This window comes from Microcaecilia unicolor, chromosome 1 (assembly GCF_901765095.1).
Source record: "Microcaecilia unicolor chromosome 1, aMicUni1.1, whole genome shotgun sequence".
NCBI classification, from domain to species: Eukaryota; Metazoa; Chordata; class Amphibia; order Gymnophiona; family Siphonopidae; genus Microcaecilia; species Microcaecilia unicolor.
In genome coordinates, this window is record NC_044031.1 from 244,236,180 (window position 1) to 244,252,044 (window position 15,865).

General features: G+C 42.6%; 1 protein-coding gene across 1 annotated transcript in view; it reads right to left on the minus strand.

Annotated features, from left to right (window-relative positions):
• LOC115471567 (E3 ubiquitin-protein ligase MARCH6-like) overlaps positions 1 to 15,865 on the minus strand; it is a 284,950-nt gene that overhangs the window by 177,543 nt on the left and 91,542 nt on the right. The window contains exon 9 of the mRNA XM_030205205.1: positions 14,188 to 14,220. Within this exon, the coding sequence (XP_030061065.1) occupies positions 14,188 to 14,220 (33 nt within the window). The remainder of the gene's footprint in view (positions 1 to 14,187; positions 14,221 to 15,865) is intronic.

A 15,865-nucleotide genomic window follows, 5' to 3' on the forward strand; every position in this document is an offset into this window, starting at 1 on the left:
CTGAAAGAAATGTAATCTGCCAGCCAAACTGAAATGGTGCGTTTCCCAACAGCGACCCCCATCCTATTCGGATCAAAAGAAACAAAATTTGGGCGGAATGTCTCTGTGGCCCTGTCCGCTCCATGTAGTAGGCCAATGCTCTCTTGCAATCCAAAGTGTGCAAGCTGCTTTTGCCAGGATGGGCATGAGGTCAGGGAAAGAATGCTGGCAAGACAATCGACTGGTTCAGATGGAAATCTGACACCACCTTCGGCAGGAACTTAGGGTACGTGCGGAGGACTACACTGATGTGATGAAACTTAGTATAAGGTGCATCCACTACTAAGGCCTGAAGCTCACTAACCCTACGAGCTAAAGTAACAGCCACCAAGAAACAACCTTCCAGGTCAAGAACTTCGGTTGGCAGGATTTCAGTGGTTCATCAGCTGGGTGAGAACGACGAGATCCCATGACACTGGTGGAGGTTTGACAGGGGGTTCTGACAAAAGCAAACCTCTCATGAAGCAAACTAGAGGCTGTTCAGAGATGGGCTTACCTTCTACACATTGATAAGCACTAATTGCACTAAGGTGAACCCTTACGGAGTTGGTCTTGAGACCACACTCTTATAGGTGTGTGTGTAGGGCAAGCAAGGGGATCTAAGACCTTGGTCTGACACCAGACGGCCAACCACCTCCATTTAAAAGAGTAACACCTCTTAGTGAAATCTATCCTGGAAGCCAGCAAGACACGGGAGACACCCTCTGAGAGACCTAAGGAAGCAAATTCTAGGCTCTCAACATCCAAGCTGTGAAAGTCAGAGACTGGAGAGTGGGATATAGAAGTGACCCCTCGTTCTGAGTAATGAGGGTCGGAAAACACTCCAAGTTCCACAGTTCTACCATATCTACCGCAGCCAGTATGGCACGATCAGAATCATGGTCCCGCTGTCTTGCTTGAATTTCAACAAAGATTTTCCCACTAGAGGTATTGGAGGATATATATAAAGAAGACCTGTCCCCCAGTTGATAAGGAAGGCATCCAATGCTAGTCTGTCGTGGGCCTGAAGCCTGGAACAGGACGAAGGAAACTTATGGTTGATCTGAGTGGCAAAGTAATCCACTGAGGGGGTGCCACACGCTTGGAAGATCTTGCGGGCTATGCACATATTGAGAGACCACTCGTGCAGTTGCATTATCCAGTTCAGCCTGTCAGCCAGGGTATTGTCTGCGCACACCAGATAAGTGACTTGAAGGAACATGCTGTATTGGTGAGCCCAATGCCACATTCGTACAGCCTCCTGACACAGATGGTGTGATCTGGTGTTCCCGCTTATTGGTGTAATACATTGAAATCTGATTGTCTGGATGAAAACAATTTGGTGAGATAGCCAACCTCTGAAAGCCTTTAGAATGTTCCAGATCGCCCAACACTCCTGGGCGGACCAAGCACCTTGAGTGTGAAGCCCATCTACATGAGCTCCCCATCCCAGGAGAGATGCATTCATTGTCAGCACCTATTGTGGCTGAGGAATTTGGAATGAAGTCTGAGTCAAATTGAATTGAATTGTCTATCACTGAAGAGAGTGTACAAGCTCTGGGGACACCTTCTGGACTCTTTGTGGTTTGATACCATTGAGAAGCCAGGGTCCATTGAGCTGTTATGTGAAAACATGTCATGGGTGTAACATACACTGTGGAAGCCATGTGCCCCAACAATCTCAATATCTGCAGAGCTGTGACCTGCTGAGATGCGACCTTGGATGCCAGAGAGACCAAACTGTCGTCTCAGGGAGGTAGGCTCGAATCCTCTGTTGTCGAGCAGGGTGATGGGACGTGGGGTAGTTTAAAAGAAACCCTAGTAGCTCACGCACCCGAATAATCTGCATGGACTCCTGAGCACCATCTTCTGAGTTCCTCTTCACCAACCAATCGTCGAGATATGGGAACACATGGACTCCCAGTTTGTGTAGCAAAGCTGCACCTACCGCTAGACACTCGGTGAAGACCCTGGGAGCTGATGCAAGGCCAAAAGGCAACAAGCGATACACTCCCAACTGAAATCGAAGATACTTCCGGTGGGCTGGAATTATCGGATGCGAGTATATTCATCCTTTAACTCCAGAGAGCATAGACAATCATTTTTCTGAATCATTGGGAGAAGGGTGGCCAGGGAAACCATCCTGAACTTTTCTCGGACTAGAAATTTGTTCAGGGCCCTTAAGTCTAGGATGGGACGCATCCCCCCTGTCTTGCCCTGCACAAGGAAGTACCTGGAATAGAATCCCTGCCCTTCTTCCCCTGGTGGAATGGGTTCAACCAAATGGGCCTTAAGGAGAATGGAGAGTTCCTCTGCATGTAGCTGCCTGTGCTGAGAGCTGAATGAATGAGCGCTCGGTGGGCAATTTGGAGGATTGAGATGCCAATTGAGGGTGTATCAGAGATGGACTATTTGAAGAACCCACTGGTTGGAAGTTACAAGAGGCCAACTTTTGTCAACTCCCGTCTCAAGTCCGACGAAGCTTCCTCCACCAACATCGAGGGTGTGCTGGCTTTGGTGACAGTCAACACCGAGGCCGCAATCAGCGCCAGAAGCCACACCGCAGGCTGAAGGCCAGGTGGTGCTGCAACAGGAAGTAAGGTAAGTGCAAACACCCCTGATACTGATGCATACCGTTGCATAAGGCCATTCAGCAGCTCAGGAACCAAGGCCCAGAAGCGCTCATTGAGGGCAGACACTAGGAGAAGTTGGGGTACCAGCTGAAGCGCAGGTTGCAGAACCACTGGTCGACATGGGAGCGAATCTCAGCTGGCGCCTATGCTTCTCGGGTGCCGAATCCTTCAATGCTCCAGAGCTCCCGGCACCATGCATAGTAGGTGACCGATGACGACGCTTCTTGGCCTTCGCCCAAAGTGTGTCACTAAGGCTCCTCAGTGCTAACAAGGATGACATTGAATCCTCATGTCTCCTTGGGTTAGGTCCAATGATGGACTGTCCTGGGGGGTCGGCACAGCAGAAAGCCTCGAAACAGGGGGAGACCCACTCGATGCCTCACTGCTCCCAGTGTCTAATCTAGAAGCAGCCATGCTTACTGACACTCCCGATACTGATACGATACTCTATGTCGATGCCAACGCCAAGGAACCAAACTTGGCTACAAAAATCCTCTCTCGTTGAGCCTCTCAGGAAGCCTGGGTTCTCTTCTTCATGCACAGACAGAACACTGTTAGCAGGGCTATGGTCAGGCCCAAGACACTGCAGACAGAAAAGAATAGGTGTCTTTTCCCGAGAAATCCCAATTGCACCAGGTACAGCTCTTGTAGCCACTGGAAATCTTCGTGGACATGGACAGAAAAAACTTTGAGGCATATTTTCAAAGCACTTAGCCTTCCAAAGTTCCATAGAAACCTATGGAACTTTGGAAGGCTAAGTGCTTTGAAAATATGCCTCATAGTCAGCTAAATTAAACTGCTCAACGGTGCCCAAAAAAGGGTCAAAGCATAGAGAAAAACCAAAGGGAGAGACCCAACCAAAGTCAGGGAATAAAAAAGTGGCCTGATGACAGAAAAAAATAAAACTAAAAACCGGGCAAAATTAATATAAAGAAATTAAAGGAAGGGTAAAAAGGTCAAATAAAAGGAGCCAAAGAGAGCAGGTGGGGGAAGAGGGGTTGGGAGGAGAGGATAGTGGAGGGCAGACTTATAAGGTCTGTGCCAGAGCCGGTGATGGGAGGCGGGACTGGTGGTTGGGAGGCGGGAAATACTGCTGGGCAGACTTGTACGGTCTGTGCCCAGAAAAAGGCAGGTAGAAATCAAGGTAAGGTATACACATATGAGTATATCTTGTTGGGCAGACTGGATGGACCATGCAGGTCTTTTTCTGACGTCATTTACTATGTTACTATGTAAAATAGCTGAAAGGCACAAATAGCTCTCAAAAAAACGGGCAAGTGAAGAGAGGACAAAAAAACAGCACCTTCTCCTCACATGGAAAAAGGAGAACTGAGACTGCATTTGCATGAAAGACGGGAAGGTACCTATGCATGCGCAGTGGCTTGTGCTCCACAATGCTCTCTTTTTAGCTTTGGTAAAATGCTGGACAGGACGACATGGATCGGCATCACCCACTTGTGAAGATAGAAGCCTGCTTGTCCTTGGAGAATCTTAACGCTGATCCCAAAAAATAGTCAACTTTGCATTAGCATTGTTTTTAACTACAGACCAGTGGCCTCAATACCTCTATTAGTCACAGTTTTAAATGGGCTAATCACTCATCAGGTAATGGAATATCTTCAGCATCATTCAATTCTACATAAAAATCAGTTGGGTTTCAGGCCCTTGTATAGTACTGAAACTGTTCTTACTACATTAGTAGCCAATCTTAGATGAGAATTAGGCAACAAAGTTTTAATTCTCCAATTCAACATGTCTAGTGCATTTGATACAGTACATCATGACATCCTTTTAAACATATTTGACTATTATGGAATCTGTGGAACAGTCTTAAAATGGTTCTCTGAATTTTTAAAATCCAGGTCTTACCAAGTTAAGCAACAGGGTACTATCTCGTCGTCATGGGTTTCTTGTAGTGGAGTGCTACAGAGTTCTCCTCTGTCACCTATTTTAACATCATGATGATCCCTCTCCTCTGTCACCTATTTTGTTTAACATCATGATGATCCCTTTAGGTCATTTGCTAGAATCAAACGGGTTTTCAGCATTCATATATGCTGATATTACAATTTATATACCATTCATCAAAGAATTACATGAGATTTCAAAACAAAATCAAAGCAGGTATCGTATCGATTTAATAGAAACCTGGGCTCTTAATTTCAAATTGAAACTTAATACTGATAAAATGAAATATATGATAGCAACTAGCCCTTACCACCCAATAATCATCTCAAATTTTAAGAATGATAATGTTACTTATTCTTTGGATTCAACAATTAAAGTTTTGGGGATCTTAATTGATCAGTTTCTTTCTTTTGATTGCCAAATTTCCAAAGTACTCTTGAACGTCTAATTCATGGTGGAAACGAAAGAATTTTCTGAGAAAAACTGCATTGGCTACCAATCAAAGAACATATCACTTTCAAAGTCTGCACAACTGTCCATAAAATTATCTTCGGCGAGGCACCGGGATACATGACAGACCGTATCGTCCTGCCAAGCAGAAACACCACAAAATCTGCACGATCATACCTAAAACTCCACTACCCAAGCAGCAAATACAAATCCACCTATGCATCCAGTTTTTCCTACCTAAGCGCGCAGAATTATGGAACGCATTATCAAAAGCAGTAAAAACCACGATTGACCACCTACATTTTCGGAAAGCACTAAAGACAGACCTGTTCAGAAAAGCATACCCCACCGACCCAACATAAAAATACCTGGACACTTGCGACACAATGTAACCAAAGACCATAACGGACATTACCTGACCCTTCTTCCCCCTTTCCCTCCCTAAGTTTCCCCCCATTTGTACCTACCATACATGTACCTCATTCTACCACAATATCACTTTGTATTCATTCATATTATGTATTTGTTCAGATCGGAATCGGCTAACGCCGTTAACGGTGGGTGATATGTAAGCCACATTGAGCCTGCAAAAAGGTGGGAAAATTTGGGATACAAATGTAATAATAATAAATAATTAAGACTAATCTTTTCAAGATGTCTTTTGCACTTTTGCTTAGCGTTACTCTTAATTAAATTTGACTACTGCAATTCCATTTATGCAGGCATTAAGAGGAGTCTCATAAGAAAACTACAAACTGCACAAAACACAGTTGCTCGCCTTATATACAGATCACCACGTTACGTTAACGCATCTCCTCTTCTTAAAGATCTACATTAGTTACCTATTAATGAAATAATTTCATTTAAGCTCTGTGTTCTTCATCAGATTCTTTATGGTATCTTACCATCTTATGATAGATCTCATTAAGTTACCACCATTAAATGCCACCTCATCATCTAGAGAATATCTCATATTACATTTCCCAAGTTATAAAAACTTAACCTACAAAACTATCCATAATGCTAATTTTTTGTACCAAAGTGCCAAATGCTGGAACTCATTACTCAAGTATATCAGACACTCAGCTGATTATATGCCATTCAGAAGTTTACTTCAAGCCCACTTCTTTAGATCTGTACTTAGCTAATATGAAAATACTTTAATAGTTGTATTCTTTTATTAATATTGTCTTGTAATGCTTCTTAATTTGTTATGTAAGCCACATTGAACCTGAGCTTTCTTGGGAAAATGCAAGGTAGAAATGTCAAAATAAAATAAATAAATTAGATGGGCAGACTGGATAGGTCACATGGCCTTTATCTGCCTACATTTTTTCTCTGTTTCTACCCAAGCAGCAAAGGACTCAAATACAAATCCACCTATGCATCCAGCTTTTCCTACGTAAGTGCACAACTATGGAACGCAGTATCAAAAGCAGTAAAAACCACGATTGACCACCTAAATTTTCAGAAAGCACTAAAGACAGACCTGCACTTATTATAATAGTATAACACAATAAGTGACGGCAGATAAAAACCTGAACAGTCCGTCCAGTCTGCCCAACGTTCATAATCATTATCAATTTATGATTAAAATCAACAATGAATGTGATATTATATACTTGACCATGGTCTATCTTTGGTGTTTTTGGGACATACACTGTAGAAGTCTGCCCGGCTCAGTCCTTATGCGCCAACTACTGGAGTTGCTGTCAAAGCCCACTCAAGTCTAACCAAATCTGTCTTGTCATTTGCAAGACACAGACTGTAAAAGTCTACCTGGCACTGTCCTCACATTCCAAATTACTGGAGTTTCTATCGAAGCCCTCTCCAGCCCATCTTAAACTGGACTGCCATATGCGGGACCCAGACTATACAAGCCCGCCCGGCACCGGCCTTACTTTTTAAAGCCAGAGTCATCATCTAAGCACCATTTGACATGCAAACACATATGCAACTGTAGTCACTGTTTGGGACATTTTGAAATGAAGGAGATATTTAAGTGGAGTTTTTTTTTTTTTAACAATGAATATAGAGCTGGCTAATTCGAGTTTTGAAGGCCATGCGTTTTTTTTTGACTGAGGTCATTTTTCTCCACTTTTTTTCCATTCTTTTTGCGGGTTTGGGCAGTTGTGTTGACCCGTGTTGCTCTTCAGTGACTATTGATCCATAACACGTGGGTAACATTTAAAAAGGAGAGATTTCAAATACCCCAATATTGACTAGATCAGGTAGTGCTAGGGAGGTAAAATTTCTAGATGTAATAAATAACTGCTTCTTAGAGTAAGTGGTCCAGCAACCGAAAAGAAGGGAAGCTGTTTTAGATCTAGTCCTTAGTGGAATGCAGGGCCTAGTACGAGAGTAACAGTGTTGGGGTCTGCTGGGAAACAGTGATCAGAACATGGTCAAATTTGAGCTACTAACTGGAGTGAAGTCATAAAGGAAATCTACTGTACCAGCATTTAATTTCTAAAAGGGCAACCATGATAAAATGAGGGAAATGTTTGAAGAGGGTCAGGCGCAAAGGTTAGGATTTTAAAACAGGCATGGATATGGAAACCCAGACCATATGTTAAGAATAGTGAATGACAGCCTGCATGGTACTGTCACGTCCCTCACCTGTTCGACGCTCCTCCCGACTAGGTCCTTCTGCAGTTCCATCGGAAAGGGACAAGGATCAGGCTTAGGAAGGTCTGTTTCGGTTTCCTAGTTCTGGCAGCCGTCATCTGGGTTGGATCAATGGCAGCGGCCATCTTGGTTAGCTCAGGGGGTCCAGCCATCTTGGAGTAATGAGGACAGGAAGGAAGCCCATATTTGGTCCTTAGAGATCTCCTGTGGGGGCAGCCATGTTGGATTCAGCTGAGAATGGTTGACTGATTGCCTCCCTATTTAAAGCCTTGCCGTCAGTCCTTCTGTGCTTTGGCTTCTATTCCGTTCCTGGGTAGTTGCAGAGCACTTGGACCTTTTGTATGTTTCCTGATTTTGGACCTTCGCCTAATTTTGACCACTGCTTGTTCCTGATAATCCTCGCTTGCTGCCAGCCCTGACCACTGCTTGTTCCTGACTATCCTTGCTTGCTGCCAGCCCTGACCACTGCTTGTTCCTGACTATCCTCACTTGCTCCTGCCTCTCTCGTCTGGCCAGTCCGCCAACCCTGCGGATCCAGAAGTCCCGTTGGCCGCCTGCAGCTGGGAGCTCAACTCCTGGTGAACGGCGGTCGCCGCGGGTGAAGTCTAGGGGTTGTTCGGCTGTCCTTTGGAGGCCAGCGGTTACCTTTACCTCCGCCTCCAGCAGGACCCAAGGGCTCACAGAATTCCCATACAAGACAGGTTAAAAGGTGAAGTTAAAGAGGTTATTATAGCCAAAAGATCTTTAAAAAAATGTAAAAAGGATCCAAATGAAGAAAAAAAAGAAGCAACATAAACACTGGCATGTTAGATGCAAAGCACTGATAAAGAAGGCTAAAAGAGAAGCTTGCCACAGAAACAAAAACTCATGGCCTGTTCAGCGCTAGCCCTCTGCCCACCGTGGAAAGGCCAGTGGAGCCACAGTTGGGGCTACCACATGGACCCAGATAGGTTAGGACCGCCAGCCCGGCCGACCAGACTGTCTGACACCTGCCCTTGCTCGGGAAGCCGATGGAATCTCCACACTGCAAGGGGCCCGCCAGGCAGGGATCGCCTAGATCATCCCAGCAGCTCCTGACTTGGACCCCCACCCGTCAGCCGCCGACATCAAAAGAAAAGAAAAAGAGCCCATGACAGACTAGACCACCCAAGAGGCATGGGAGCCCAGAGGACCAAGCCGCTCGGTAGCCCCGACCACGTGTAAGAGGGTCGCCACAGGAACAACAGAGACAGTAAGTGAGGGAGATGCAGGGGCGATCCAGGTGGCGAATCGTTACGGGAAGCGAACGAGGCAGCAAGAGCAGCGCGAATTGCATACTGCAGCCAACTGGCCTGCAGGAGAACGGCCCCGAGAGATCCAGTCCCGGACATCGGAGGAGACTGAGCTGATCGCCTACCCTCTGATCTCAACCCAACCACCAACAAAGCTCCAGGGCCTCATAACCCATGCGACCAGGCCATACCACTGTCCCAGGACCTACCGGATCTACAACACCAGAATAATATATTTGACCAATTAATCCCCACGCGGTGCCTGGAAAGGTCTCCAGATTCCTTCCCCAAACCAACGACGCAACTAGGGAGCCTCTGCAATCCAGGGTAATCCTTCTGAACATCTAACTGTGAGTATCCACCTGACACAAACCACTAGCAGCCCTAACGAATCAAACCTATAATGTACACAGACAAACTGATCCTAACAATCTACTCCTTATCCTCGATCCACCTAACATTAACCATCCCACTCGTTGATAAAAACACCTTACCCACACTTTATAACTATCAAAGCCTGTTCAGACGCACCACACCTTACCAAACTGACAACCATCAAAACAAAGGAAGAACACCAATATACGGACAACCCCAACACAAGGGAATGAAAGGTCAAAACAAATCCATACCAATAAAGAAACGACAACTGACAAAAATCCACATAACATACATTAATGCCAGATCTGTACTAAATAAAGCTACAACAACAACAGACTGGATCACATCAGAAAACCTCAACCTGCTTTTCATCAATGAAACTTGGATCCATGAACAAAAAGACCCGATAATCCTAGACCTTTGCCCCCCAGGATACAAAATCAAGCACTGGACCAGAAAGGAAAAGAGAGGCGGAGGCATAGTATTCATCCATCAATCACACTTCACCGACTTCACCGTTGCCGAGTCCATAACTTCCCAACTCGAAATAGCATCAATTAGAATACACCACACCACCCTACTTGACCATCTAAACTGCATCCTGTTTTATAGACCTCCAGGAAACTGGAACCAATGCCAATCGCACTTTATGGACTTCATATCTAACACCTGTGTATCTAATCCCAACATACTAATACTGGGAGACATCAACCTGCACCTAGAAGACCTAAACTCTACCAATGCACACGAATGCAAGGAATTCCTCCAACTATAGGACCTTAAATTGCCACACATCCAAGCAACCCATATCAAGGGGCACACACTCGACCTTATCTCACACAAACTGTCCACAGACCAAAACCTAATTATATCAGATATCAAATGGACAAACACACCATGGTCACACCACATACATGAACACACAACACAAGAAGCCAAATAGACCCGGAAACATTCTGGCACCAAATGTACAATAATGAATGGACAGCACAAACGGACTCTACATACTACCTCTCAGATTGGGACAAAAGATGCAAAAACATACTAGACGAAATAGCACCCTTACAAATAAGAACATCACGTAGGCAAAATTCAATACCATGGTACAATGAAGAACTAAAAAAACTAAAAACACAATCCAGGAAGCTTGAACGAGCATGGAAAAAATTAAAAGATGAACAATCACTCAACACATGAAAACAAATTCAAAGAAAATACAAATATGCAACAAGAGAAGCCAAAAGGTCATATTACAAAACCAAAATAGGGCCCGACTACAATGACATGAAAAAACTATACCAACTCGTGAACAAATTACTAGACACCACCGTGGTCACCACAACTAACACAAACACCCCATCTGCAGACGCACTTGCCAAATATTTCAACGAAAAAATTGTAAATCTACGCAACACGCTACCTCAGAACACCACCGACATCGATAACTTCTTCGAGTGTATGGACCCAATCCCCAGTGAATACCCAGCAGACAGACTCTGGACAACCTTCGCTCCGCTCACCACTGAAAGTCAATCAAGTGATTAATAGGTTCTCCAAGACTCACTGTAAACTGGATGCCTGCCCCAGTTACCTATTAAAATCCACTCCCTAACGCTTCATAGTAGACCTCACATCCCACTTAAACTACAGGCTTCAACATGGTCTCTTCCCAAAGGAAAACGGCAACATCCTACTTACCCCAATACCAAAAGATACAAAGAAAAATAAACAGACGATATCACCAACTACCAACCAGTAGCATCAATTCCACTAGTAGTCAAACTAATGGAAAGCATAGTAATCAAACAACTTACTGACCTCACAAACAAATTCACAATACTACACGAATCACAATCAGGATTCTGCTCCAACCACAGTACCGAAACAGTACTAATCACTCTACTAGCCAAATTCAAACAACAAATAGCAACAGGCAAAAGCATACTTCTACAATTCGACATGTCTAGTGCATTTGACATGGTAAACCACAATATATTACTAAGCATCCTAGACTACTTCGGGATTGGTGGAAGAGTACTTAGCTGGATCAAGGGTTTCCTAACAACTAGAACATATCAAGTAAAATCAAACTCGAATATATCATCACCATGGAGAACAGGTTGTGGAGTACCTCAAGGATCACCACTCTCTCTGCTCCTTTTCAACCTAAAGATGATCCCACTAGCCAAATCCTTATCCAATCAAGGTCTTAACCCTTTCAAATATGCAGACGATGTCACATTATACATCCCTTGCAGACATAACCTAACAGAAATCACACTCAGCTTGAACATCATGAACTCTTGGGCAAATGCAATTCAACTAAAATCACCGAAAAAACACATTGTCTAATCCTCTCATCCAATATAACACGAATAAACCCTCCAACATAACCACCCCAGACTACACCCTCCCTATCTCAGATAGCCTGAAAATACTCAGAGTTACAACCGATCGAAATCTCACACTTGAAAGCCAAGCGAAAGCTACAACAAAGAAAATGTTCCACTCTATGTGGAAACTCAAAACGAGTGAAACCATTCTTCCCGAGGGAAATATTTCGCAAACTGGTACAATCAATGGTATTAAGCCACCAAGACTACTGCAATGGAATTTATGCGGGATGCAAGGAAACAAATCATAAAGAAATTCCAAACTGCCCAAAATACAGATGCCAGACTCATATATTGAAAAGATTCGAAAGCGCAAAACCCCTACAAGAAAAACTACACTGGCTCCAAATCAAAGAACGTATTAAGTTCAAAATCTGCACCTTCATTCACAAAATCATCAATGCTGAAGCCCTGGGATACATGTCAGACCTCATAGACCTCCCAATCAGAAACGCATCAAGATCAACAAGAACTTACCTAAATCTCCACTACCCAAGCTGCAAAGGACTCAAATACAAATCAACCTACGCATCCGGCTTCTCCTATATAAGCACACAACTATGGAACGCACTACCAAACGCCGTAAAAACAACATATGACCACTTAAACTTCCGGAAACTACTAAAAACTTACCTGTTCAAAAAGGCATATCCGAACAACCCAACTTAAATGCCTCAACTCTGCAACACAATAAAGCCAAAACTTGTTTGGACATAAATTGCCTCTTCCTCCTTATGATTCTTAAATATGACTGTCACGCACAAACTTTACTCTACCACAACCTCACTTTGTATTTGTTCATACCAATATTTGCGATCGCCTCAACGGTACTATGTAAGCCACACTGAGCCTGCAAATAGGTGGGAAAATGTGGGATACAAGTGTTACAAATAAATAAAATAGTAATAACTTTTTCAGGTATATCAGCAGGAGAAAAACTGAGGGAATCTGTGGGATCATTAGATCACGAAGGAGCAAAAGAGGCACTCAGGGAAGACAAGGCCATAGCGGAGAGACAATGAATTCTTTGCTTTGGTCTTTACTGAAGATGATATAAGAAATCTACCTGTACCAGAAATGGTTTTCAAGGGTGACAATGCGGAGGAACTGAAAAAATCTCAGTGAACCTGGAAGATGTACCGACCCAAATTGACAAATTAAATAGTAGTAAATCCCCTGGACCAGATGGTATGCACCCCTAGGTACTGAAGCAACTCACATTTGAAATTACTGATCTCCTGTTAGTGATCTGTAACCTGTCTCTAAAACTGTCCATAGCACCTGAAGGTGGCCAATGTAACGTTGATGTTTAAAAAGGCTTTCAAGAGTGATACAGGAAATTAAATTAAATTACAGACCAGCAAGTCTGATTTCAGTGCCAGGAAAAATGGTGGAAACTGTTACAACGAATAAAATTACTGAACACAGACAAACATGGTTTAATGGTGGGACAGTTAGCATGGATTCAAACAAGGGAAGTCTTGCCTCACAAATTTGGCTTCATTTCTTTAAAGGCCAGAATAAATATAGGGATAAAGGAGAGCTAGTTGATGTAGTGTATCTAGATTTTTAGAAAGCTTTTGACAAGTCCTTCATGAGAGACTCCTGAGAAAATTACAAAGCCATGGGATAGGAGGCAATGTTCAGGATCCACACTGGGATTGGTGCTATTTAACATATTTATAAATAATCTGGAAATTAGAATAAGTGAGGTGATTAAATCTGCAGATGACAAAATTATTCAAAGTTGTTAAAACACAAGCAGATTGTGAAAAATTGCAGGAAGACCATATAAAATGGGAAGAATGTGCATCCAAATAGCAGATGAAATTTAGTGGGGACAAATGCAAGAATAATACAAATCATATTTACTTGATGTTAGGATCCACCTTAGTAGTCAGTACCAAAGAAAAAGATCTACTGGTAGGTATCATCATGGACAATACACTGAAATCTTCTGCCCACTGTGTGGTGGCAGTCAAAAAAAGCAAACAGTATACTAGAAATTATTAGGAAAAGGATGGACAATAAGATGAATATTATAATGCCTTTGTATCACTCCAAGGTGCAACCTCACAGAGTATTGCGTTCAATTCTGGTCGCTGTATCTCAAAAAAGTGATACAACAGAATCAGCAAAAGGTTCAAAGAAGGGCGACCAAAATGATTAAGGGGATGGAACGCATCTCATAAGGAAAGCTAAAGATGTGTTGGAAAAGTCCATGAGCCATATTCTGATTACTTTACACATTTGTTTTAGTGATTATTTTCATAAACAGATCCAGAAACCTATCAAAGATTTGGAAGCAAAAGCTCACTACAACAGACTCAGCAGTGTGAATTTGTCAAAACAAAATTCATAACCAAATATCCACTAAAAGATTCACAAAACAAAACTGCAAAATTCTACATAGCCCAGATGTATTTAGTTAATATGTACTGTGTGCAACAAATGCATTATCCGCTAATAAGGGAAGGTTACTTTTAAACAAAGTTTGATTTCACTCACCAGGAAAACCAATGATCCGTCTAAACCAAGCATCTAAAACAAAAGAAAATATAAAAATACAAATCAGAACTGAAAATGTTCAACATTACTGTGCTATATATTAGCTTAGCAAATTAGAACTATTATAAAAATTAATTTTATGAAAGTCATAGAATGCAATATGGAACATTAAATACAGTGCTGCAAAGTAGTTTGTGAACCACCCTTAAATGGTTTGTATTTTAGCACAATCTATACTGAAAACATGATTAGATCCCAATACCTAATGAGAGAGAAGAGAAAAAATAAAACCGGCACTGAAATCAACTCCCCAGACAAGGATAAACTTTGATTTATTCATTCAACAAAAGAACAAACAAATAACTTTAGGTGAAAAATCATGCAAACAATTCATTTAGTTTCAAGTTTATTACAAGCTCAATATATTGCCCATGACTGAATCTGTCAGAGTGGTTTACAACATGTTAAAACAGTATGTTTCAATAAGAATAAAGAGCAAGAAGGAAAGGAAAGGGAATGCAATGGAATTCCACTGTTTGGATAGGACAGAGATGAGAAAGATCAAAGGGAGGAATCATGTAGGTCCAATGATCTCATCACTAGGCCCCTCTTCAGGAAAGTCAGATCTGAGAAGTTTTAGCTTAAACTTGAAATTGAGTGCCTGAAGCAGTGTGAAGTTGTCCCATCTGAAGAAGCTTAGAGGTTCAGCACTTTCCAGTTTTCAGCTGATGGTGTTCCTGAAGCAGCTTTGTGAAACATGGTTCATGTCTGGAATGGGGAGGTTTGTTTTTTTTCTTTTTTTAAATGATATTGCCCATTAAGATAGGTGCTTTATACAAGTTGCTTTACTATAAATCTGTTCTTGATTTTTGAGGGGTTTTGTTTTCAAGTAATTTTTTGGCTATTCTTTTGGACACTTCTTTCAAAAATATATTTGATACAATGATTAAAATTGTACAGATCGGTGACCTACTGGCGCCATTTTCTCTATTATGAAAACACTTTAAAATATATTTCTAATTTGTTCTTGCTATTATATATGCATATCAGCTTTCTATCAGCAAAACTACCCAGAGGGCTTTCTCTAAGTTTGTATGCGATGGATTAAAACAGTCAAGTGCCCCATTAAGGGTCACAAGGGGGTAGTAAGAATGGAATTGAACTAGGTTTCCTCGGCTCCAAGTCCATTGCTCTAACCCATCACCATCAAGAAAAAAGGGGGTACCTAGGACAAGCATTAGAAAGCCCAAGCTCATAGGGCTCTCCAAGGTAGGATCAGGTTTTTCCCTTTTTGATTTTTCTTTTCTTTTCTCTTAACTATACAGTACAAGAGAGGTCCTTTTGGCAAGACTCCTGTCAGCTTCATCCCTCACCACCAAATCAGCATTCCTAAAATAGTTCCTGATAGCTTACCTGGCAGAACAAACATACACCAGACAAAATATGGCTGCCAATCCTGCTGGCATAAAGATCCCACCACCACCATAGGAAATGCGGCCAAGCAATCATTTCTCAACACAGATGAGCTGCTTCAACCCACCCACTCTCACAACAGGTGTACTAAAAGCAATGTAGCTATTGAATGCGAGGGCCTCCCAAAACCAAGTGCAGACCAACCAAGACGTAGCTATACAATCTCCCCCCTCCAATAAATATCCCCAAAGTACCACCGGAAATC